Source organism: Oratosquilla oratoria, chromosome 21 (assembly GCF_046742065.1).
Source record: "Oratosquilla oratoria isolate Oo_2021 chromosome 21, ASM4674206v1, whole genome shotgun sequence".
In the NCBI taxonomy this organism is placed as follows: Eukaryota; Metazoa; Arthropoda; class Malacostraca; order Stomatopoda; family Squillidae; genus Oratosquilla; species Oratosquilla oratoria.
In genome coordinates, this window is record NC_134797.1 from 59019139 (window position 1) to 59043138 (window position 24000).

Here is a 24000-nt window from a genome sequence, read left to right on the forward strand (position 1 = left end):
ACTGCTGATTTGAATGTCGATAGAGATCTGTCTCTCCCCTCCACTAATACAAGGTTACTATTTACCCATTTTCATCCGCATAGCAGGCCTCCAGTTTTCAGTGATACATTTGTTTGTTCTATTAAGCTATTCAAAGTCAGTTATACTTTTTATTTCAATAGATTTCACAATGCTTTACATAATATTTTACATTGGGAAAACCTGTCTGTGAGAGACCTTTTGATTTATAATGAACTCGGGCACAGATTAATGTAGGCAAATAATCAAATAAATAAACAAATTGATGAATTCATGCATTTATGAGTAAATAGACCTAGAAGTAAAAATGAATTAAGAATTATAAAGAAGTAGACAAATACTTAAATACTTGTAGATGATTAAATGAGTAAACGTAGGTGGATAATCCTTTTGCACATGAATGGTTGCACTGAACTGTGATTGTTATATCATGCCTATAACTTCCTTTTTATTTTCTAATCTATAACAAACAAACGTCGAAATTTGTAGTCTCAAAAAATTCATTGTTGTCTCTAGATGAACTTCATCAAGGATTAATAATCACCTGTACCATTTCTTCATTTCTCACTTTTAAAGACACCCTCTTCGGAGAAATACATACTGATCAATTAAGTCATTTTTCACCATCTTACTACTCAAGCTTCTGTCTTACTTATGGGATAATTTTTCTCAACACAAAGGCATGTTCAACTATAAAGTCATTTTTCACCATCTTACTAATCAAGTTTCCATCATACTTATGAGATCATTTTCTTCAACACAAAGACATATCCAGTGATGAAGTCAGTTTTCATCATCTTACTAATCAAGCTCCTGTGATACTTTTGAGATAATTTTTCTCAACACAAAGACATGTTCAGCTATGAAGTCTCTTTTCAATCATTAATCAAGCTGCTATGACACCTATGGCATCACTTTTCTTGATACTATTACATCTGAGGGTGAGGTGTTATGTGCACTAAATCTTTACATCCAATATATCTTCTTGTTGTTTATAGAAGGTTGCATGGTTTTACTTATTAACATCAAACTGTATATGCACTGCATTGCAGCACCTACCGCAGAAGAGATCAATATACATAACCTATGTGGATAACACTTTACTCAAAAGCACACACCACAGGCGCGAAGTACAGACATATATACACAACCTACAACAATGGCTTATCGCTAACAGAATGAAGGTAGCACCAGATAAGTCCATAGGTACACTTCTCGCAGTCATGAACACCGTGGTAAACCATGACTCACACAAAATATGTATCCCACAAACACATCAAAGAAAAATACTTGGCGTCACATACAAAAATTCAACGATATTTGCAACACAAAGCAGAAATATATGCCGCGTCCACACGGTCGAGCTGTGCCTGGCAGACTCTGCCCGCGAAGGTGTCCACACGGCTGACGATGGTGGTTGGAGGTTAGTTGGAAAGAAGGTAGCACTTTACAGCAATATAATTGTTGCCTGCATTAAAAAGAAAAACAAGAAATCACGGAGACATGTCTGGTGCCGGGAGTGGTTACAAAGACGTGATTTAATGGGAAGCTAATTTCTTTTTCATATGACTCTCACTCTTGCTTATTGTCTGTGCTATGTGTTTCAATGCTGCAGCACGTTTGTCTCTATTATTATAATCAAAACACTTCACATTCCATAAACATTCCTGAACTCGGTATAAATCAATCAATGTTACGGTGTCTTGTCGAGACCAGTATACACTAGTACTAGGTGCGGACATGGTGGTAAGATAACTTAGGTCTGTACTGAGCGGGGTTGCTAACTTTGCTCGCAACTCACCTCGTGCGTTTAGCAGCGATATCAGCCCTCCATCCACTGCCCGCAAATGGCGCCGGGAACGGACAGTTTGATAGTTTGCCCGCTGAAATTGCCCGTTGTCGAGCAAAGCCCTCGTGCCCGGCGGACAGTGCTCGACCGTGTGGACGTGGCATAATAAGATTCTTAGACAACCCCCACAACCAGCACACAAATCTGAATCTAGGCTAGAGAATATAGTGAATTCATCTCAGCAGACTCCGCTGCGGCCACCAGACAACACTTAAAGCAAACCAACACAAGCTAAGTAACTCACTAGATGACACGTTCTCACTCTGTCAGGTTACTTCACACTCGATCACGTATATATTTACATGACCTCTGGCATGAGCCCAAGAGGAGAGTGACCGGTTTCTTCCTGAACTCTAATGTCATAACCCAGTGACATCGAGGGCACACCAGCAACAAAAGTAGCTTTCATACATTAACATTTCCTTGGCTAAAATAGTACCTACACAAATAGATATTACTTTCTCTTAATAGAGAGCGTCTAAACACTTACTCAGATGGCAGGCTTTACTCAAGAAATTGTTTGGACAGCACTTGAATAACTGCTGACTTAAGTTTTCTAGAACTCTTATTGAATTTTGCATGTTTTACACTGTCATCTTCTACTATAAGATATATTCTGTATCACCGCAAACCCTGTTAATATTTTCCTGTACATAATTAAATTTCTTTACTGTAGAGTGAAATTTTAAAATGTTTCTTTGGTTTCATAAAAAGAAATCTAGTGGCCCATAAATCACAGAATTTTCATCTAATCTGATAATGTTAGATTGCTATGTTGTAAACTCTGAGTCTGTTAACTATTAACAACAATTTGACGGTGAAAAAAAAATGCTAGAAACTGTTCTGCCCACCTAGACCTTCTGGCCAAGGGGTTATTGTACATGAAGAAGAAACATCTCGTCATCAAATTTTTTATTCTGCATTTTTTAGCCAGTTTTTCAAGGTTGTGTGTGTGGGTGTGTATTTGTATTAATTTTGCAACATTATAATACCACATCCTTTTTTACGTTCACAACCTGAGCTATTCTATACACAACCTTTTCTTGATCAAACTTCGTTGTCCTCTCACTGCATTCTGGCTACGTGGTTTTGCTTTCGTCATGACGGGACATCTTCGTCCTCGCTTGAGAAGAGACTCTTGACTGGTGAAGGTGTGTGACGTGAGGAGACTGAATGAGGACGTCGAGGTGGACGGTGGTTGTGAGCGTGGTTGGCGAGGTTTCGCAGTTGCTCTTCGTCAACTCCGACCTCATCATCATACTCCACACACCTGTCCTTTGATTTGATTCCAGTATGCTCCTTTTGTCCGTTTCGATCCGACCTGTAATTTCATAACAGAATGGCATCACATTTATGTATGTACATGATGCAAAGAGATCTGTCACTTATAACTTCAAAGTTAGGAATCAGTGTTACCTAGTTTGGTCGTAATGGAGGTGCAGGGGTGATGGCGAAGACACTCTGCTGATGGGAGATCGTGAAGAGGAGTGACTTGCAATAGTTCGAGCGCTGGAAACCCAAGAATTTGACTTAGTCTCCTAATTAAAATTTTCATGTTTATAGAAACACAGGAAAGCCTACTCATCAGAGGTGGGAGGTGGTATGTCATACCTGACTGGTCGAGAGAGGGGAGACAGTTCGTCCAGACGTCTTGTCAGTTGAGATATTTCCCTCTGTGCAGAACACATGCGTTCTAGTCGTGCAAGAAGCTCTTGATCAGGCTGGTCCTCATCCGCTCCTAGCATTTCTGCTATTGTTTTTCGTAGTTCCTTAAACTGAAATTCACGACCATTAGAGAGTACCAAAGATCTCATTTATTTCCATCTTATGTTGCGATGGTGTACAATGTCGTCTAAGATTATATGTCTATCTCGAGACCTACCTGTCGTTCTCTGGTAGCGGAGTCTCTGAGAGTGTATTTGGTTCGACAAAGTTCCTGGTGTGCTGCTTCGAGGGCAGAATCGTTCATCCTACGCTCTGTCATGACGTGTTCCCCGTGAACCTTCACCTGCGTCGTTCAATTAGGTAAAGAGTTAATGGTACACGATGAACCGTACCTAACCAAAACTCTCATTTTTAATGTCAAGGTTCAGAATAACTGACAACTCTTTCCTCATATCACTAAGGCTCACACTCCTTATGTTCCTCATTTTGTATTCCTTGCTTATGATGTCACATATGCAAACATTCTGCTTCAATAACTATAAGATATTGGGTGTGGCTTCTCGTCCACCCAATGGGGCTAGCAGAAGTGGCCATGACGGAGAGCGTGACGCATGTATCCTCCCTCGACAAAGGCTGAGGTGGCACTGACGACATCTGCATGCCCATCGAATCGAGTCGTTCAAAAAAGGTTAGCAGTGCTCCGGAGATGCTGAGAACCTCAATTTTCAAGAGCATCACTAACACCGCCATGCTCAAGAGTGTAACCATTACCTATAACCTTACATATTACAACCATTATTCATGGAAACTACAACACACATACGAACGAACACCCATCCACGACCCTAAGGCAAGCGACCATCACATGATCAGTGCGTGATAATAGGTAAGTAGCCAAGAACATAGCTCCAAACACACATATACACCACATCCCCAAATAAACCTGAACAAATTAAATCATAAGAAATAACCACATAATATATCTAATTCTATTATGATATGACATATATGTTTAAACGTTCCATTTATAACAAACTATAAGATCGAAATTCTGAAACTGTTAACTCCCCTCTCCGGATGCTGACCTCAGCATTTGAACTGTATAAAAACAAAGACCGGGCCCGGGAGTGGCAGTTTGCAGGTGAAAGTAGATTCCGAGTGAATCTACGTCGTATTCTAAAGTGTCAAATATAGCTCAGAAAAAGGCACCCGCGAGTTTCATTGGAAAGACACGTCACCTGTGGATTCAATGGGACACAGTGTAGTCGGACCTTTAAGACTTCATAAGCCGTCTAATTACAATATATACTCGCCCCTCGTTTAACGCAGGTTCGCTTAACAAAATTTCAGAGTTACTCAAACAACTTTTTACCAAAACTTGATAAACTAATGAAATATTCGAAGTTCCAGTTCGTAAATGAACGAAAATTGAAATATGAAAAAACGTATTTACAACCAACAAATAAAATTAACATATGAACAGTCAATAAAAGAACAAACTAAAAAGTGCTGGTGTATGCACGGCTGCTACTTAGGTTTGTTTATGGGAGTCAGTGGGATAATGGAAATCGTTTAACGTATTTTACGCTTAATGAACGATTTTCCAACAACGTAACGCATTCGTTAAACAAGGGACAAACATATATTGGTTACCAGATAGCACCAGGAGGGCATCGTGACTGTATCAGCTTTGGATGTCCATAACAGTACATAATAATCCTGCGCTGAAGCATCTAATGTATAAAACAAATCTACTAATAAAGCAGAGAAATAGTAAGAATTTTAGAGGATACAATGTACCTGCGAGTTCAGCAATCAAAATATCGCCACAACATGTACTTATATTCTTGTTGTATAAAGAATACCCGAGGACATTTCCAATTCTTGATCTTCCTTATGATACACTAACCTGTTCCTTTAGGTGTTGAATCTTCCTCTCTTGTCTGTTGCGAGTGGACTCGAGATCGTTTACTTTAGCGCCGAGTTCCTGCATCTTTGAAACCTGCTGCGATGAGCGTACCTTGTCTTCTGAAGCCTCTACAAGCCGTCCTCGCAGATCCCGAAGCTGCAGCCGTGCCTCAGCCAGCTCAGCATTAAGACGATCTAGGGCGCGGTGCTGTCTCTTGCTTCTAAAATGAATACTTGTTACTAAATCATAGTACGTATCCCCAGTACATACATATACACATACAAACTCACAAACACACGGAACGGAGCGAGACATGCCGGTTGGTGTAATTGTTCACAAAGGTAAATTAACTGCTTCCTTGGATCATTTTCCACTTTGTTTGGCCTCTAGAGGTACCGGTAATTGAAATACGGTGTTGTAATTGTCTACAGTGCATAACTCAGCAATGTTCGGATGTTCAACCCCGATATAGTGTACAAGAAGAAGCAAGGATATTTCGTCAAGGCCTGCTATCGAAGTGGTTCCATACACAGTACTCGCTCATGGGTGGAAGTCATGTAATATATTCGATATAGAGGGGGAAAGGCTTTATTTCAGAGCGTGACGTTGTTGAAAACTTTACCCAGCAGCCTGGAAATAAATATTCAGCACTACACTCCGGACATCACTATTATTTTATCCTTCACGCGCATAAAGCACATAAAGTATTGTCAGGAGTCAGATACATTTTGGTCTGGCCGAGGGACGCTCGCTGGCTTGTAGCGTCAATACTTGGGCAAGAGGTCAGAAGTGGATATATTTCTTGGCTGCGTAGCGACTGGCGAATTCGTAGTAATGGTAGGGTGCCTACGCATCAAAAGGCCCTTTGTAAGAGGACACCATCTGAGAGTTTCATGTCATTAAACTGAAACCGAACATAAAACTTCGAGATACTTCCAGTCCGCATCAAGACATACTATAAGGTAGAAGATCCATTCGTATAACGATACATACATACATACATATACCAAGGCTTTTCCCCCCTTACAAGGGGCGTAGCCAAAAAGAAAAAGGCATAAAATCATTCCCACCCATTCCATCCCTGAATACACTCCACACCCCTCCACCCTCCCTCTTATCTTAGCACCTCCTGAATGAGGGGCCATCCCTGCACCTTGTCCAGTGCCCTGGGTCAGAAGCAGTGTCGCAAGACACAGCACATCCACAGCAAGGCCGCTTCATTAAATCGGCGACCCCCCCCCCTCTCCGTCCCCCCATTGCATAAAATGAGAGGACGGGGAGAAATCCCTTCGGGCTGCGTCAAATTTTGCTCACACATACTACCTCACCCCCCCATCCACCCGCCCATTCCACCTCATGCTATCACAACATCATCCATATACAACCATTCTCCATTCACCCCTGTCTTCTGTCCTCTCCCGTCCTTCCTCAACAGAGATTCCCCTCTTCCCCAAAGCCCCCTTCACCCCATCCATCCACCTCATCCTAGGACGTCCCCTCATGTTCACTCCCTCCACATCTGCCTTCCACACCTCTTTTACTAGTCTTTCTTCACTCATTCTTTCCATGTGTCCAAACCATCCTAATACTCTTTCATCAACCCTATCTCCCAGCTCCTTTTCCACCCCTGTTCTCCTCCTCACCTCCTCATTTCTCACTCTATCTAGCCTAGTAACCCCCATCATACTTCTCAGACACCTCATCTCAAACACATTCAAACTCCCAGAAGCTTTCCTCCTATCCCGTATATCTGCATAACCTCCCACAGTGCCTTCCTGTCTACCCTATCATAAGCCTTTTCCAGATCCATAAAAGCCAAAAAAACATCCTTCCCCTTTCCTATAGCTTTCTCACATATCTGTCTTACCACAAAGATCTGATCTACACAACCTCTACCTGTCCTAAATCCACACTGTTCCTCACCAATTACTCCTTCTGTTCCTCTCCTAATCCTCTCAACCAAGATCCTCCCATAAGCCTTCCCAACTACACTCAACAAGCTAATCCCTCTGAAACTTCTACATTCACACTTGTCCCCGGCACTCTACCCTCTCTCCAACAAACATTAAATAACCTCACCAACCAGTCCACCATCACTGTACCTCCCTTTTTCAGACATTCCGCATGGCATCCATCCAGACCAGGTGCCTTACCTGCTTTCATCATCTTAACAACTGCCTTCACCTCATCCTTCCTTATTTCTCCTCCATTCTCCTCATTCATCACTCTCATTTTCTTCGCATTTCCCACTGCAGCAATCTTTCCTTCCCTATCCTCCTTCACATTTAGCAACTCCCTAAAATATTCTGCCCATCTTCCCCTTACTGCCTTCTCTTCCATTATTATCTCTCCATCTGCACCTTTTACCTTTTCTTCTCTACTTGATTCGCCTCCTCTTCCTCTCTTAATTTCTTTCCAAAACATCTTTTTATTACTTTCAAAATTTTCTGTCAAACTCTTACCCCATTTCACATCTGCTCTCCTCTTTGCAACCTTTACCTTTTGCTTTACTTCTCTTTTCTTTTCTTTGTACGTCTCATATGACTCCCTCGTCCTATTTTGTAACCAATCTGTGAAAGCTCGCTTCTTCTCTTCTACAACCTTTTTTGTTTCCTCATCCCACCATTTACTACCCTTTCTTCTATTTCCCCCTGTCCTTCTTGTTCCACACACCATCCTTGCACACTTTATGACTCCCTCCTTGAACCATCCCCATTCCTCCTCCACACCCAGCTCTACTCTACCCTTTACTCCCTCCCACTCCTCCTTCAGCTTCTTTCTGTACTCCTTCTCCTTTTCCTTCTCATTCAAAGAGTTCACTCTAAGAACCTCCCTACCTTTTGTCCCTTTCCTCTTCCTCCATCTATCTTCCACTTTCAACTTACCTTCCACCAAAAAATGATCTGATATTCCCCCACCCTCTCCCCTTAGCACATGTACATCCTTAACTCTTCCTATCATAATCCTATTTACCACTACATAGTCCATTAAAGCTCTATCTACCACCCTTCCCTCCACCACCCTCTCCCATGTGTACTTATGCTTGACTTTCTTCCGAAACACTGTATTTGCTATCATCAACTCTCTTTCTAGACACATTTCCACCATCAACTCTCCACTACGATTCTTTCCTGGAACTCCACATTTCCCAACCACTCCATCGATTGGACCATTTCCCACCCTAGCATTAAGGTCTCCCAGTACTATCACATTGACATTTCGTCCCAAATCCTCTATGCACTCATTTAGATCTATCCAAAATGCCTCCCTTTCTTCTACACTCTTCTCACTGCCAGGCCCATATGCACTTACAAAGACACACATCTCCTTTCCCAGTTTCACCTTCATCCACATTATCCTTGAGGAAACCTCCTTCCACTCCACTACACGTTTACCTATCTCTTCACTTACTAGAATAGCCACCCCTTCCCTCCCTCGCCCTCTCTTCACTCCTGATAACCTCCCACTTACACTCCCAAACTTACACTCACCCTTCCCTTTCAACTTAGTTCCACTCAAAGCCAACACATCCATCTTTCTTCTCACAAACATACTACCTATCTCTTCCCTTTTACTCTCATCTGTACCACATCCACGCACATTAAAAGACCCAAACCTTAGGGTGCTGGTCCGAGGCTTTCCAGCCCCTCTTATGCCTTCTTTTTTTCTTTTAGGAATTTCCCCTGTGGGGCTACAAGGAGAAGGATGCCTAGTCCCAATCCCCGTCCCTTTCTTCTCGCCTCTTACGATCCAAGTGGGAATACTTGGTGGCAGTATTCTTTTCCCCCACCACAGGGAATTCCCCCATCACAGAAAAGGAATACTCAGAGAAATGGTACAGGACAGCAACAAGGGGTTGGAGGACAGCATAACGGAGGGACAGTCGTAGTATAAAAGTGTCATCATTTCTCTATGAACAGAGTTTTCCTCTATCATAGACAAAATGATGTGTGGCTCTGGTCCGTAGGGGCGCCCCATATAGACCCTAAAGTATCAACTGCATGCTACTTTGCCACAATAACAAGCAGCCAATACCCCAGACGGGGTGTATACCGATACAGAACAAAATAAGTTTTAAAAGGGCGATACTCGAAAAAATACTCCAAGTCTCCAATGACAATGAAAGAAAAAATGCACATAAAAAAAAGAAATTGAGTGCACGAGCGCTTTAATTGATCTTGCTTGGCTTCTCCATACTTTGAGTATTATTAGGTTTCCAGTAATAAACAAAACAAGTTTTCGAAACGGTGGATGTCGAAAAAAAATAAATCTAAAACAGTACAGTAGGTATGAATTCTTGAAAGAAAAAAAATCCAGAAAAGAAAGTGTGTGAAAGACTGTGTGCTTGACTCAATTAAGATTTAGGTAAGGGAAGTGTGTACCTTGTGACAGCATCATCGCGTTCTGCCTCAAGTTGATGTCGGCTACGGGCTGCCTCTTCCAGGAGACTTAATTTGCGTCTGAGCATGTCCACGTGCAGATCTTTCCTGTCACAGGTCTCGCGAAGACTTCTCACCTTCCGCTGTAACTGGTATACCATCGTCGTCTGTGTGGGAAGATCAGTGTACAGTCCCTTCAGTGAAAGTTGTAACATTTAAATCATCGGAGGTACATACACCTGCAACCATACTGAAATTACATACATACATATACATATATGCAAGCATACATGCACACATACAGTACATACATTCATGCATACATATACATTCATACATACATATGCACATATGGCGCAGTGGTGGCGTTCGCAACTGCTACTCCAGCGGTCCGAGTTAGATTCCCGCCCAGGACTGAAATGAATTCAGTACCGCTGCGCTGCGAGCTGTTACTCCAACTCTTGTGAGCGAAGAGTTGGAGATGTGTATAAGGTCACAGTATTACCCATAGATTGGTCATTTATGAGCTCTGAGCTCTTATCTTAGAGTGTAATAGCTGTCAATCACACGTCCAACACGAGATCCAAGACCATGGTGAGTCATATACATACACAAATACATATACATCTAAATGCATACATATACACACATACGTAAGTACTTAAATACATGCTGTATACATTTGCATGACTTTGTGATATGCATACAATTTAATTATGCTTTAGCTGTAAGGGGTCTCTGATCCGATATGGCAAGATCGAGAAAACTGGCGACTAACACTAAAGGAAACTGGAATAAATTTAATTTCATTGAAAATAATTTCGTATATAGTCTCCATATTGAGATCAGGACATGGTTAATGGTCTTACCTTATCAACAATTTTTTCTCCTTCCAATCTGGCGAGTTGTTCAGCGCGACACACAATGAGGTCATGGTCGCTTACAATGTCTTTGCCAAAGTCTTTGATACCAAGTCCCTCTATTATCCTAGATAACAGCCGCGACAGCTGTGGGGAAAGTTAGATCAATATTTTTATCAATACCGCGATCGACATGTACGTAAAGATTTCTATTGTTAACATTTCATACTCCAGTAATAAACCTACCTTTTCTTCCCCAGAGGAGGCCTTTTCTCGAGCGACCTCTGAGTTGCCAAGCTTGATCTCCAGCTGGCGAAGCCTTTCAAGTGCGGCCGAAGCTTCCTCTTGAGCGGTGCGCGCCCGTTTGACGGCCGTGTCGTAAAGATCGACGTGTTGCTGACGCTGCTCACCCAAAGTGGCGACCTCTTGCGTCAGGCGCTCGATACGCTAAGAAATCATAACAAGTAACTCTTCCCGTCTAAACGATAAATATATTTTATTCTAACTCACTTATCTTTGCAATAGTCACTATGTTACTAAGGTATTATAGCATAACTTAAATATTGTATATCATCAACAGGATCGGCTGGCAAAGTTAAGCATACTGTCACGGTATGACACCACAAAATGACACAAAGAAAAATAATGATTTACCTGGATTGGGTCTACATCTCAGATGAACAAATTCGTTCGTGCTTGAACATGATATATTTTTTCTACTAATTCAGATATGTATATAAGCAAAATAAAAATACCACATCTGTTTTCTTGGATTGCTATTTAAACTGATATATTTTTATTTGATCACCCTTTACCCTTATACGATCCTTTATCTTCATAACCATTATCATAATTTCACATGTAATAATTATTCAACAGCTTCAAAATTAGCATAAAATTAGGTATTTAACTAACTTAATATGAATGATACTATATAGACCGCATGGCTCGCACCAGGACGCGCGACCTGGCGCGGAATGATTGGCCTGACCCAACCCAAGGGATTATGCACCGCGAGTGGCTAACCCACGCGGTATAAATACGGCCTCGGGCCACTTGTAAAACCGGCTCTAATCTCACAATAAAAGGACTCACTAACCCTATTTTCCTTCTCTCCCGTAACCTGCACCTGCTACAATGCATCAGCTTTTATTACACGACACTCAGCATATTTCACATCAAGGATATCATGTCACAATTATCATAGAGAGTTGGCTAATGATATATGCATATATAACTTTCTCACATACCCTGGATACCAGCCCCCCTCTCTTACATCGTTCTGTTCCCTGTTCTGCGCCACTAGGATGTGGACAGACTCACGAACTTCGTCCTGGGATGGCGCCACCAAATGGTTGGACGTCGAAAGGAGCGCCGCCACGCCCGCCATGAAAGAGGACCAGCCACATTCGATCTCATGTCGAGTTTGATCCTGTTTGGTTGCACCTTCTGCAAACGTGTCCAAATGTGTCAGACGCTTTCGTATTTATGGGTTTTCTTTTTCAATGTCCGCTAAACAGTGGGTGAGTTGTTTGTAAAAGACACAAGGTCTCAGGACAGAGTTTAAGCAGTTGGTGATAGGAAAAACTTGACAATAAATGTGGCAAAAAGTAAGGTGGTGAAATGCGCAAGGAGTGATGATGGTGGCTGGTTGGAGGGGAATTTAAAAGGTGAGAGGTTAAAGGAAGTGAAGAGTTTCAGTACTTAGGAGTAATATGTAGTAGTAAATGGAGGATTGGAGTCGGGGGTGACCTATAAAGTAAATGAGATAGTCAAGAGTCTGGGGGAAATGAAAAATGTCTATGGCGATGAACATAAAGTGAAATCTGAATAAAGGAGTAATTATGTCCAAGGCACTGAATGGAGTGGAGACTTTGAATTTGATGTAGGCAAGAAGAGTCTAAACGTGTTTGAGGTAGAGTGTTTAAGAAGTATTGTAGGTGTTACGATGAGAAATGTGGAGGTGAGGCGGAGAGCAAAGGTGGAAAAAAAAACTATCAGATAGTGTAGATCAAAGAGTGATGAGTTGGTTTGGGCTCATTCAAAGAATGAACGAGGAGGAAAGGCCATCGACAATAGTTACAGAAGTGAACGAAGTGAACTTAAAAGGAAAGCCAAGATTTAGATGGATGAGGTGAAAGGGGCACTGCATGCAAGAGGATTGTCTGTGGAGCAAAGAGGAAAAAATGTAAATGACAGGAGTGAATGGGTGAGGCAAGGGCCATCATGTAATGAAGCGGTAGGGATAATCCAGCTCTCGTTGTATTGTCTTTGACACGAGCAGTGTGGTTGAAAACAGGGATGCCCCCTTCATCCATAAGGTGCTAAGATGCGGACGGGTGACGAGTGAATATTGAATGGATATGAGAGAAGTATTGGATGGGTGCATACTTTGACTCATCCACCCCCTTTTAAAGGGGAAAGGTTTTTTTGGTATGCATGTATGTACGTGAACTAAAGTTGATAAGGTTTCTAATGCATGAAGTCTTTGTAAATAATACCTTAAACCTTTCTACACCACATGAGGTCAGAGTGACCCCCACAAAATCTTCATGTCATCCTGCCATTTATTGTTGTAGGGATCTGGTCATCTATGTGTTTGTACTTGACCAAACAAGAAGTGTGAAAGAAAATTATGATACCTAGTCCCATTTTAGCTGCTTTTTATGACCCGCATGAGAAACTCTGGGACAGAATTCTTTCTTCACACAACCTCAAGGGACAGAGGCAAAAATGGGAAATACATACATACATACATATACCAAAGGCTTTTTCCCCTTACATGGGGGGGTAGCCAAAAAGAAAAAGGCATAGAAACCACTCCCACCCATTCCATTTCCTATATATTCCACTCCCCTCCACCCTCCTCCCTCCCTCTTATCTTGGCACCTCCTGGATGACGGGTCATCCCTGCATCCCGTCCACTGCCCTGGGTCAGAAGCAGTGTCGCAAGACACAGCAAGGCCGCTTCATAAATTCGGCGACCCCCCCCCCCCTCTCCGTCCCCTCATGCAGAAAAGGAGAAGACGGGGAGAAATCCTTTCGGGCTGCGTCAATTTTTTTTCTCATACATACTTCCTCACCCCCCATCCCCCACCTACTCCCCCTCATGCATCACAGCATCATCTATACACAACCCCTCTCCATTCACCCCTATCTTCTGTCCTCTCCCGTCCTTCCTCCACAGACATTCCTCTCTTTTGTAAAGCCCCTTTCACCCCATCCATCCATCTCATCCTAGGACGCCCCCTCATATTCACTCCTTCCACCTCTGCCTTCCACACTTCTTTTACTAATCTTTCTTCACTCATTCTTTCCATGTGTCCAAACCATCCTAATACTCTTTCATCAACCCTATCTCTCAGTTCCCTTTCCACTCCCGCTCCCCTCACCTCCTCGTTTCTCATTCTATCCAGCTTAGTAACCCCTATCATACTTCTCAGACATTTCATCTCAAATACATTCAAACTCCTTCTCTCTTCCTCTCTCATGTTCCATGTTTCTGCCCCGTGCAATGCTGTTGTCACAATCACTCCTTCATATAACCTCCTATTAGCATCCATTCCCAGATGTCTATTTCTCATTACACTTTTTATTCCACCAAGGAATTTACTCGCTTCTCTCAATCTACATTCTACCTCCACCCCACACTCCTCCCTTTTCCTGGCACATTTGCACCCAAGTATCTAAAACTATCCAATTTCTCCAGTCTTTCACCCTTAATGCTCGCCTCCAGCCTACTGTCACTCTCTCCCCTTGTACATCTCATCACCTTACTTTTACCTGCATTTATCTTCAGCTTCCTTCTTTCACACATCTTCACAAACTCTGTCACTAACTTCCTCAATCCCTCCTCTGATCCTGCTATAAGCGCAGTGTCGTCCGCAAACAACAACTGGCTCACCTCCCACTTTTCTCCATTTTCTTTAATCATCTCCAACCCCTGACCCACTACCAGCGAAAAAAATACACGCGAGCGACGAGCGATTTCGCTCGGGAAAGTTCCAATGTAGCTCTCGCAAATCCAATAGCGGGAGCGATCCCCCACAAAAAATCGCTCCCGCGGCAAGATTCAACGTTTTTCATACATTATCCTTCATTTGGCAATCCCTGAATCCCATCACCATTGATGAAAGGATCAGAGCAAATACAACTTACCCGTGATCAATCATTGCATTATCAATCGATATCATAAACCCAACGCATCAATCAACTTTAATTTGTTGATGTACGTACGTATGTGTACGCGGTATAGCTGCTAGAGTTCAATGGCTTACCTAGCCTAGCCTCGTATCAGCTGCATGCGCGCGTATACTAGTACATGTTGACTAGACTCTACACGACTATCGTGCTACATAATGTCGCTAGTTGCAAATTGCATGGTACCTGTATGCAGGGAAGTTCATTGGTTGCATGCAGCTAGCTGCCCAACCAACCATACCCAATATCACATCACCGCATGCATACGTACACTGTACATATGCAAACTCGCTCGAGGCCTAGGAGGGAAACGGAAATCCCATCTATAACCTCGTTCGCGTATTTATGAGAAAACAAAATGAAATAAGATGTTTGGTTAATAATTGAAAATAAATGAATTTAAGTATAAATATGAACATTTGATAATTATATATTTAGTTAATAAATATGGATCTTTGGAGGGAGAATAAAAAATACAAAAATAAAAAATGATTCGTTAGCTAGCTTAGGTTTACGGTAGCTAGGTCTACGTTCGTACGTCACGTCCATGCCAAACTTTCGATGATCGTACATCATGGAGCGATTTCTAGTGAAGCGAGTGAAGATGGTTTGCCCTCAGATTCAGTCTTTTCAGAATCGAGGGAGACTATTTTGACGGCAGGAACCGCTTCTGGACCAGCAAAGCCTAATTCAAACTCTACGGACAAGGGCCAAGGAAAACGAAAACCAGTAAAGCATGAATCTACTATACGCTCGTGGAACCTAGATTGGCTTGAAGTGGATCGGGGCAGTGATGGTACTCTAACGGTGTATTGCAAGGCATTTCCACCCCCAACAACTGCCAGAAGAACCAGAGGCGCTTTGTCTGCCGATCAGTTTCACCCATCCCCCTCCCCCCAAAATTAAAGGCTGATTTGTTTAAAAAAAATATATATGTTTTTCATGCACATGAGTATTTATTTATTTATTGGGAATTATTTGGCATCAGATGTACATGAGTAATGAGTTAGCCTTCCAATAGTTTGAAGGAAATCGAACCTGCAAAAACGTGGCTCTGGAAATATAAAAAATGGCTCTGGTAATTAAAAAAAATGGCTCTGGTGAAATTAAAAAAAAATTAAAAATGGCTCTGGAAAAAATAAAAGTATTTTTTTCCCTGCCCACTACCCTTGCATTCACCTCTCGCACCACCCCATCCATGTAAAGATTGAACAGCCAGGGCGACATAATGCATCCCTGACGAAGTCCAACCTTTACCTCAAACCATTCACTCTCTCCATTTCTAATCCTAACACAAGCTCTACTACTCTCGTAAAAACTCTTGACTGCTCTTAACAGCTTTCCTCCTATCCCATATATCTGCAGTACCTCCCATAGTGCCTTCCTGTCTACCCTGTCATAAGCCTTTTCCAGATCCATAAAAGACCAAAAAACATCCTTACCTTTTCCTATAGCTTTCTCACATATCTGTCTTACCACAAAAATCTCATCTACACAACCCCTACCTGTCCTAAAATCACACTGTTCCTCACCAATTACTCCCTCTGTTCCTCTCCTAATCCTCTGAATCAAGATCCTCCCATAAGCCTTCCCAACTACAATCAACAAACTGATCCCTCTGAAACTACTACACTCACACTTTTCCCCCTTTCCTTTGTAAAGCGGAACTATACAGGCACTCCTCCAGTCATCCGGCACTCTACCCTCTCTCAAACAAACATTAAACAACCTCACCAGCCAGTCCACCATAACTTTACCTCCTTTCTTCAGACATTCTGCATGCCATCCATCCAGACCAGGTGCCTTACCTGCTCTCATCATCTTAACAGCTGCTTTCACTTCATCCTTCCCTATTTCTCCTCCTTTTTCCTCACTCATCACTCTCATTTTCTTAGCGCTTCCCACTGCAACTACCTTTCCCTCCCTATCCTCCTTCACATTTAGCAACTCCCTAAAATACTCTGCCCACCTTCTTCTCATTGCCTTCTCTTCCATTATCATCTCTCCATCTGCACCTTTTACCTTTTCTTCTCTACTTGAATCGCCTCCTTTTTCTCTATTAATTTCCTTCCAAAACATCTTTTTATTGCTTTCAACATTTTCAATCATACTCTTACCCCATTTCACATCTGCTCTCCTCTTTGCTTCCTTTATCTTATGCTTAGCTTCCCTTCTCTTTACTTTGTATCTCTCATACGATTCCCTCGTCCTAATTTGCAGCCAATCTATGAATGCCTGCTTTTTCTCTTCTACACATTTCTTTGCTTCCTCATCCCACCACTCACTACTCTTCCTTCTTTTCCCTCCCGCCCCTCCTTGTTCCACACACTATCTTTGCACACCTTATGACTACCTCCTTGAACCATCCCCATTCCTCCTCCACTCCTAGTTCTACCCTATCCTTTACTCCCCCCCCCACTCCTGTTTCAGTTTCTTCTTAAACTCACTCTTCTTTTTTTCCTCATTTAAGCAGTTCACTCTAAGTACCTCCCTACCTTCTACCCTTTTCCTCTTTCTCCACTAATTCTCCACTCTCATTTTACCTTCCACCAGAAAATGATCTGATATTCCCCCACTCTCTCCCCTTAGAACATATACATACTTAACTCTTCCTACCATACTCCTGGTCACCACTATATAGTCCATTAACGCTCTATCTGCCACCCTTCCATCCACCACCCTCTCCCATGTGTACTTATGCTTGACTTTCTTCTTAAACACTGTATTTGCTATCATTAACTCTCTTTCAAGACACATCTCCACCATCATTTCTCCAATACGATTTTTACCTGGAACTCCATACTTCCCAATCACTCCGTCTATTGGTTCATTTCCTACCCTAGCATTAAGGTCTCCCAATACAACTACATTGACATTTCTCCCTAATCCCTCTATGCACTCATTTATATCTACCCAAAAAGCCTCCCTTCCCTCTACGCTCTACTCACTACCATGTCCATACGTACTTACAAAAACCCACATCTCCCTTCCCAACTTCACCTTCATCCACATCAACCTTGATGAAACCTTCTTCCACTCCACTACCCGCTTTTTTATCTCTTCATTTACTAGTATAGCCACCCCTTCTCTCCTCCGTCCCCTCTTCACTCCTGAGTACCTCCCAGCTACACTCCCAAACTCACAGTTGCCCTTTCCTTTCATTTTAGTTTCACTCAAAGCCAGCACATCCATCTTTCTTCTCACAAACATACTGCCTATCTCTTCCCTTTTACTCTCATCTGTACCACATCCACGCACATTAAAAGACCCAAACCTTAGGGTACTAGTTGGAAAACTCCCAGACCCTCTTATGCCTTTTCTTTTCTTTTTAGGAATGTCCCCTTTCGGGGCTACAGGTAGTAGGACTCCTAATCCCATCCCCGTCCCGTTTTTTGTCGCCTTTTACGACTCAAGTGGAAAGACTTGGTGGTAGCATTCTCTTCCCCCACCACAGGGTCGGCGAAAATAGAAAATAAATACTCAGAGAAATTGTACAGGACAGCAAACAAGGGGTTGGGGAACAACATAACGGAGAGACAGCCGTAGTATAAAAGTATCATCATTTCTCTATGAACAGTTTTCCTCTATCACAGACAAAATGATGTGTGGCTCTGGTCCGTAGGGGCGCCCCATATAGACCCTAAAGTATCAACTGCATGCTACTTTGCCACAATAACATGCAGCCAATACCCCAGACGGGGAAACACGTACTCAAAGAAGTGGAACAAGACAGGTTCAAGAGGGGACAGCATAACGAAAGGACAGTCGGAGTACAATAAAGTAGCATAATTTCTCTAGGAGTAGGGTTTTTCTCTAACATAGGCAAAACAATGCGTGGCTCTGGTCTGGTGGAATGCCTCATATAGTCCCTAAAGCATCAGCTACATGGTACTGAGCAATTTATGCTGTACAATAACATACAAGCAATACCCCCAGTATAGGGTAAGTGTCCTAATACACTTAATAAACTAAACATTATAGACTATATTAGATTCCTATAACAAACTAAATATTATAAGTGGGGTTACACACTCTTAATAGACTAATCATTATAGACTGTGTTGATACAAACACGGTATGGGATGAAGCTTGGCTGTGGAGGAAGGAAGCAGACATGTTATTTCTACCTACTCCGAATCAAGAAACAACACTACTAAAATGAACTGGTAGAGTTAAATGATGACACATACCTACTGTTAGCTTCTTATTTCATTGGCTAATAAATCAGTTATCACCAAAGTAAATATGATACTAAGTTACAGATTTGGCAACTAAACTAGCTTTTATTCAGCTAAACACCAAACTTCAAAATCATGTGAGAGAGAGAGAGAGTGGGGGGAGGAAAGAAAGTCTGTACAGTTTATTTTTGAATGCCATGTGATCCCATTAGAAACAATAACCTAACACACCTTTAACTTCTTGCAGCTGGTTTTGAAGACCATGCAATTCCTCCAGCGTGGCATTATACGTTTTGTTTGTTGCATGTAATCGGTCTCGGGCTGTCCGCACTTCTTCATTCAGGGTTGCTACCCGAGTTCGGAAGTCTTCACACTCCTTGGGAGAGGAAGAGAGTGGAATACCATCAAAAGTGGCGTAACAGTGCAAGACTCCCCTCTATAGTTTCCAATACATTTTGTTTTGGGTGATATTTTGTTGTTTGTGTAAATCAGTTAAAAGTTAGCAATTTGAGATGCCTGTGCATGGTGCCAATGATTTCTGAGAGGTTGAGATTTTTGTGTCCTGGAAACAGCCTCTATTTTTCCTCTTCCCTACCTAGGATACACTACTGTGAGCTGGCATTTGGTCGGTAGGACTGAGCCCACAATCTTGACAAGAACATATGTAGTTTATGTCAGGTCTTCCACCAGCTTCCTAGATATTACTGGATTCTTAAAGAGGTGAGTATGAGACTACAAAAATGATTGATAAATCAATAAACACGGAACTCTGAGAGCTTCCTAAAATCTACAGAATCACTGACCTTTTTGTGCTGCTCAAGGAAGACATTAGTTTCTCTATGCAAAGCCTTCTCGTCCTCCAACTGAGTCACAAGACGCTTGATCGTCTCTCTTGACTCCACAACCTCATCTCGCAGACCTTCCATATCCTGATCTTGTTGGCTAATTTGTCCTCGAATTGACATGTTTTCCTGTAGAAGGCATAATTCAAATAACATAGAATGTATAACAACATAGTTAAGAATGAGAATAGATATGTATTCTATTGAAAAATCAATCCATTACACTTATAAGTCCTGAACCACAGTTTTGAAGAAAAAAAACAAGATCAAAAAAGAAAGAATTTACTGTTGTTGAAGAAAAACAAGATTCCGTTTTCTTTTGCGTTATGAATAACATACCTGCACAAGCTGAGCTATCCTGACTGCAAGCTTATCCGATGCATTTTCAGGGTCGCACTGGTCCATGCTGAGCACGGCCGTCACAGTCCGAACAAGCTCCTCCAACCGCCTTTGTGTTATGTCGCGCCTCTGTTCTGCCGACTCACGCTCCTCCAGGTGAGTCCTGCCGGTATGAATGTCACTTGTCTTGTTCACCTTTGCGGGTTTCAGGTTTAGAGGAAAACAATTTGCTAAAAGAGCTATCTTTTGTAAGTTTCTAAGTATATTTGTATTGCTTGAACCCATCTGACATGTTGGGTATTGTTTGATATACAGTGTCTAACTGATTGGGTGTGAAGCTTAAAACACATAAATGATTAAAAGTGTTCTTAGTCCGTATCTTCTTTGCGAGTATTCTTAAACATTTCTAAATCAAAAATATAGTGACAGTCGTGTCAGACAGCCTATCATTGTGCCATCTATAGTTGTGTAAGACACTAATAGGAATGAACTGTCATTGCAATTTTTTAAACTTCATTTAGTTAGATTAAATAAAACCAGGGAGGAAAAACCCGTGATATATGTGTTCCCGTAAATAAAGCCAATGGTTCTATATAGCATCCAAGAGTATGAACTTGGTTGACCATTCTTCATGAGAGTCAACAATACTCTTATGTACCTTAATCGATTCTCGAGTTCCTGGATACGGTCAAGGTGCTCGCGATTCTCGCGCTGCAGGGCCTCGACGCTCATTTCGGCGCGTCGATGGTTCACCCTCAAAGCAACCAGCGTTTCCTCTCCTTCCTGTGAACAGCAGGTGTGAGTATGAAGGAGAGTGGAGAGGTTTCGTAGGTGGACAAGATAGAATGTAGCATTGTACAATATGGGTGTGTGATTAGTGAAATCGTAAAATTTTGTGTATTTTTCGGGGACTTATATTTGACAAGAAAATTTACAATGCTCATTTCATACCATGTAAAATCAGAAAAACTGTTTCTCTACAGAAAATCTGAAACAGCAAAGATGAATGGACGACATTATATGAAAATGACTGAAGTATGGAAAAAAACACAATATGTTTTCCTTGGATGTGTAACAGACAATTGATATTTGTCTTGCTGTAGTACTTATTTCTGCCAGTTGACTGGTACAATTCACTTTAACAAATGACCTGTTTGAGGGTTGGTGGTGAACTGCCCCTTCTTGGTAGACAATCCTCAACTCATCAGTCCTCCCTAAACTCCCAATGTTCAGGATACTTCAAAAACACCTTTGATCAAACTTTTCCAATGTTTTAAGCTGGTCACGGTCCGTTGTCCAGGTTTCAGATGCGCACAAGTGTTGGGATGACTACTGTTTTGTAAACAACCATTTCGGTGTCAATTCTGATCTTATGGTCTTGAAAGATTTTATCATGGAAACAAACGAAGACAGTTCCAGCACACTACAGATGGTATTGAATCTCATCACTCAGGTCAAGGTTTGATGAGATATGACTCCCAAGATGAGGAAAGAGATCTGCGTTTTCGAGGGTTGTTTCTCCAAGCTTGACTGATAGTTTTCGTCTAGTTGGATCATTTAGTTGAGACCAAGGATGTTGTATACTTGGTTGAAGGCATTAAAGATCTGTTGAAAGCCTTCTTATGAAAGAGCTGCAATGCTGTTATCATCTGCATATTGGAGCTCAATCAGGGAGGTGGAGGATGTCTTTGTTTTTGAACTTGAGACAGGCAATGTTGAATAGTTTTCCTTGGATTCGATAGAGGATTTTGATTCCTGATAGGACAGCTTCCTTCATGTGCAGAATGGTGGCAAAAGAGTTGACAAACAGTGTTGGGGCGGTTACACATCTTTGTTTTACTCCCGTTTTTACTTGGAAAGAGTCAGGTATTCCGTTGTTGAACAGGACATTTGCAAACATCCCATCATGAGAGAGTAGATAAAGGTAGACAAGTGAGGTAGAGGGGTAGGTGGCGAGAATTTCATTTTTATCACTTGGGTGTTTGATAAACAACAGTTCGTAGGCGAAGAAATTGCACAGTCTCGCTTCCCACCTAAATGTTTACAAATAGCCGCCGGGGACCCGATTTCATTGTTTTATAATATTAATTTTTAATGCTGATGTAACAATGTGTAAACTAAATCTGTGGTACATTGATTTCGAGATTGCTTAAGTAAGCAGTATTGCTTACGGGGTTTGTAGCAGCCTTTCTGATTGAGGAAAGGGTGGAGTAGGCGAAAATTCAATTGGTTCATGAGAGAAAAGTTACGCACTTAAGGGAGGTACTTAGATGTATAAGTAAAGATCATTGGTCTAAAGGAATCATGACGTCATTGTGAACTGATCTACTACCAAAATTGAGGATTTCAGGTGGGAGTCCCTTGGTGTAACTCAAAGAACTAAGTGTATTAATATTTGGGAAGAAAAAAATAAGCTCCGTTTAAACCTCCTCTCTTATATAGAGTAATGGAACTTGACTAAGTCGGATGATAGGAAGCAAAGGGACTTCCTACAGATGAAAACAGTGAGTGATTAATCTTACATAAAAACAGTGGTGTGAGAAAAATGTAAAGTAAAAGCACAAAAGAAAGTCGGTCCATAGAGACGACAAAAGAGTGGTGAAAGGAGACCAAAGAAGGGAACAGTGGAGACGGAGCTATCATAGTCTTACAACCCAGAACGTGTTTTCACAGCTCTTGGTGCCACTGATGAAGTGTAAAAACGCGTTCTAGCCTTAAGCAAATTATGTCTGCAGCCCTACAATATGACAATCATAAACATAAGGACTACTGCCTATAGAAGGCAAGAATACTTTAAGAGAGAAAAGTATGAGAAACCTTGCCATCCACTTCAGTATATATATATATATATATATATATATATATATATATATATATATATATATATATATATATATATTCTTTTTTTAAGGTCCCCACCTACAAGCCCATTATAAAAATCACATTGGCATATCACCACAGTGAAATGAAAACCTGTGAACAATAAATACATCTTTGGGATAAAGTAAACCGAGATTCAGACATTATTGACCTGTTACAGGCCAGCATTACATTCGTGGAATAACCTATATGTATTGGCACTAACAACAAATTCATCCACCTTGAGGCGCAGGCGCAGAGAGAGGATGGTTGCTGCTTGACGCGCATGCTCTTCACGGTGGGCGTCCACCTGTCGGGTCAGTTCTAATACTTGCGATTCTTGCGCCGACGCCGTGCTCTGAGCCGCTCGCAGGTTCTGTTCCAGCCGCTCCGTCCTCACTCGAGAAGCTGCAACCTCGCGATGCAGCTCCTCCTGCTGTTGTTGGTGATGCATTTGAGGAGGAAGACACATCTCACCCGTCATCTGTAAGTGAGATTTAAAATTAGAGCTCGATTTAGAATAACATTAAATTCTCTAAGTACTATTCAGAAAATATATTGTAAGGTAGGTTATTTGGCTGGCAGATTACTATAGGATTGTTTATGTCTGCTAATGAGCCTAAGAAGGACCTTTAAATCAAACAGCTTAGGTACTGGCCTCTCAATCCTATTTGGCAAATGAATCTAGGCCTAATTTGAATTAGCTTTAAGAGCAACATGTTTCTTTCAGTCCTCTTCTCGATCAAGACCCTCATAGCACCAACTTCAGTGGTAGCTACACCTCGACTGAAAATGATAAAGAAAATTGGCATGGCAAAATTGATAGCCATAACATTTGGCATACATCGCCTTTCGTTTGGCCCATACCATTTTGAATACAACACTTCTTGTCGGATCAGCGT

General features: G+C 41.7%; 1 protein-coding gene across 1 annotated transcript; it reads right to left on the reverse strand.

The window, feature by feature from the left end:
• Window positions 1-2250: 2250 nt before the first annotated feature.
• Window positions 2251-23559, reverse strand: LOC143037168 (coiled-coil domain-containing protein 170-like). Its single transcript, XM_076205287.1, has 14 exons — window positions 23340-23559; window positions 20898-21022; window positions 20240-20402; window positions 19862-20029; window positions 19290-19434; window positions 11957-12129; window positions 10927-11127; window positions 10690-10827; window positions 9824-9987; window positions 5442-5661; window positions 3750-3875; window positions 3479-3642; window positions 3284-3376; window positions 2251-3188 (listed from the first exon to the last, which is right to left on the reverse strand). The coding sequence occupies exons 1-14, from the start codon at window positions 23550-23552 to the stop codon at window positions 2966-2968; spliced, it is 2316 nt and encodes a 771-aa protein (XP_076061402.1). The 5' UTR covers window positions 23553-23559; the 3' UTR covers window positions 2251-2965.
• Between the last annotated feature and the right edge of the window lie 441 nt (window positions 23560-24000).

Bases quoted from the DNA above. Each gene is read 5' to 3' on its own strand.
- LOC143037168 (XM_076205287.1), bottom strand. From the start codon at position 23,552: ATGCATCACCAACAACAGCAGGAGGAGCTGCATCGCGAGGTTGCAGCT. The intron at 9,988-10,689 runs GTAAGACCATTA...CTTCCCACACAG, and splicing joins GAGAAAAAATTGTTGATAAG to ACGACGATGGTATACCAGTT. The intron at 5,662-9,823 runs GTACACACTTCC...TATTCATTTTAG, and splicing joins CGCGATGATGCTGTCACAAG to AAGCAAGAGACAGCACCGCG.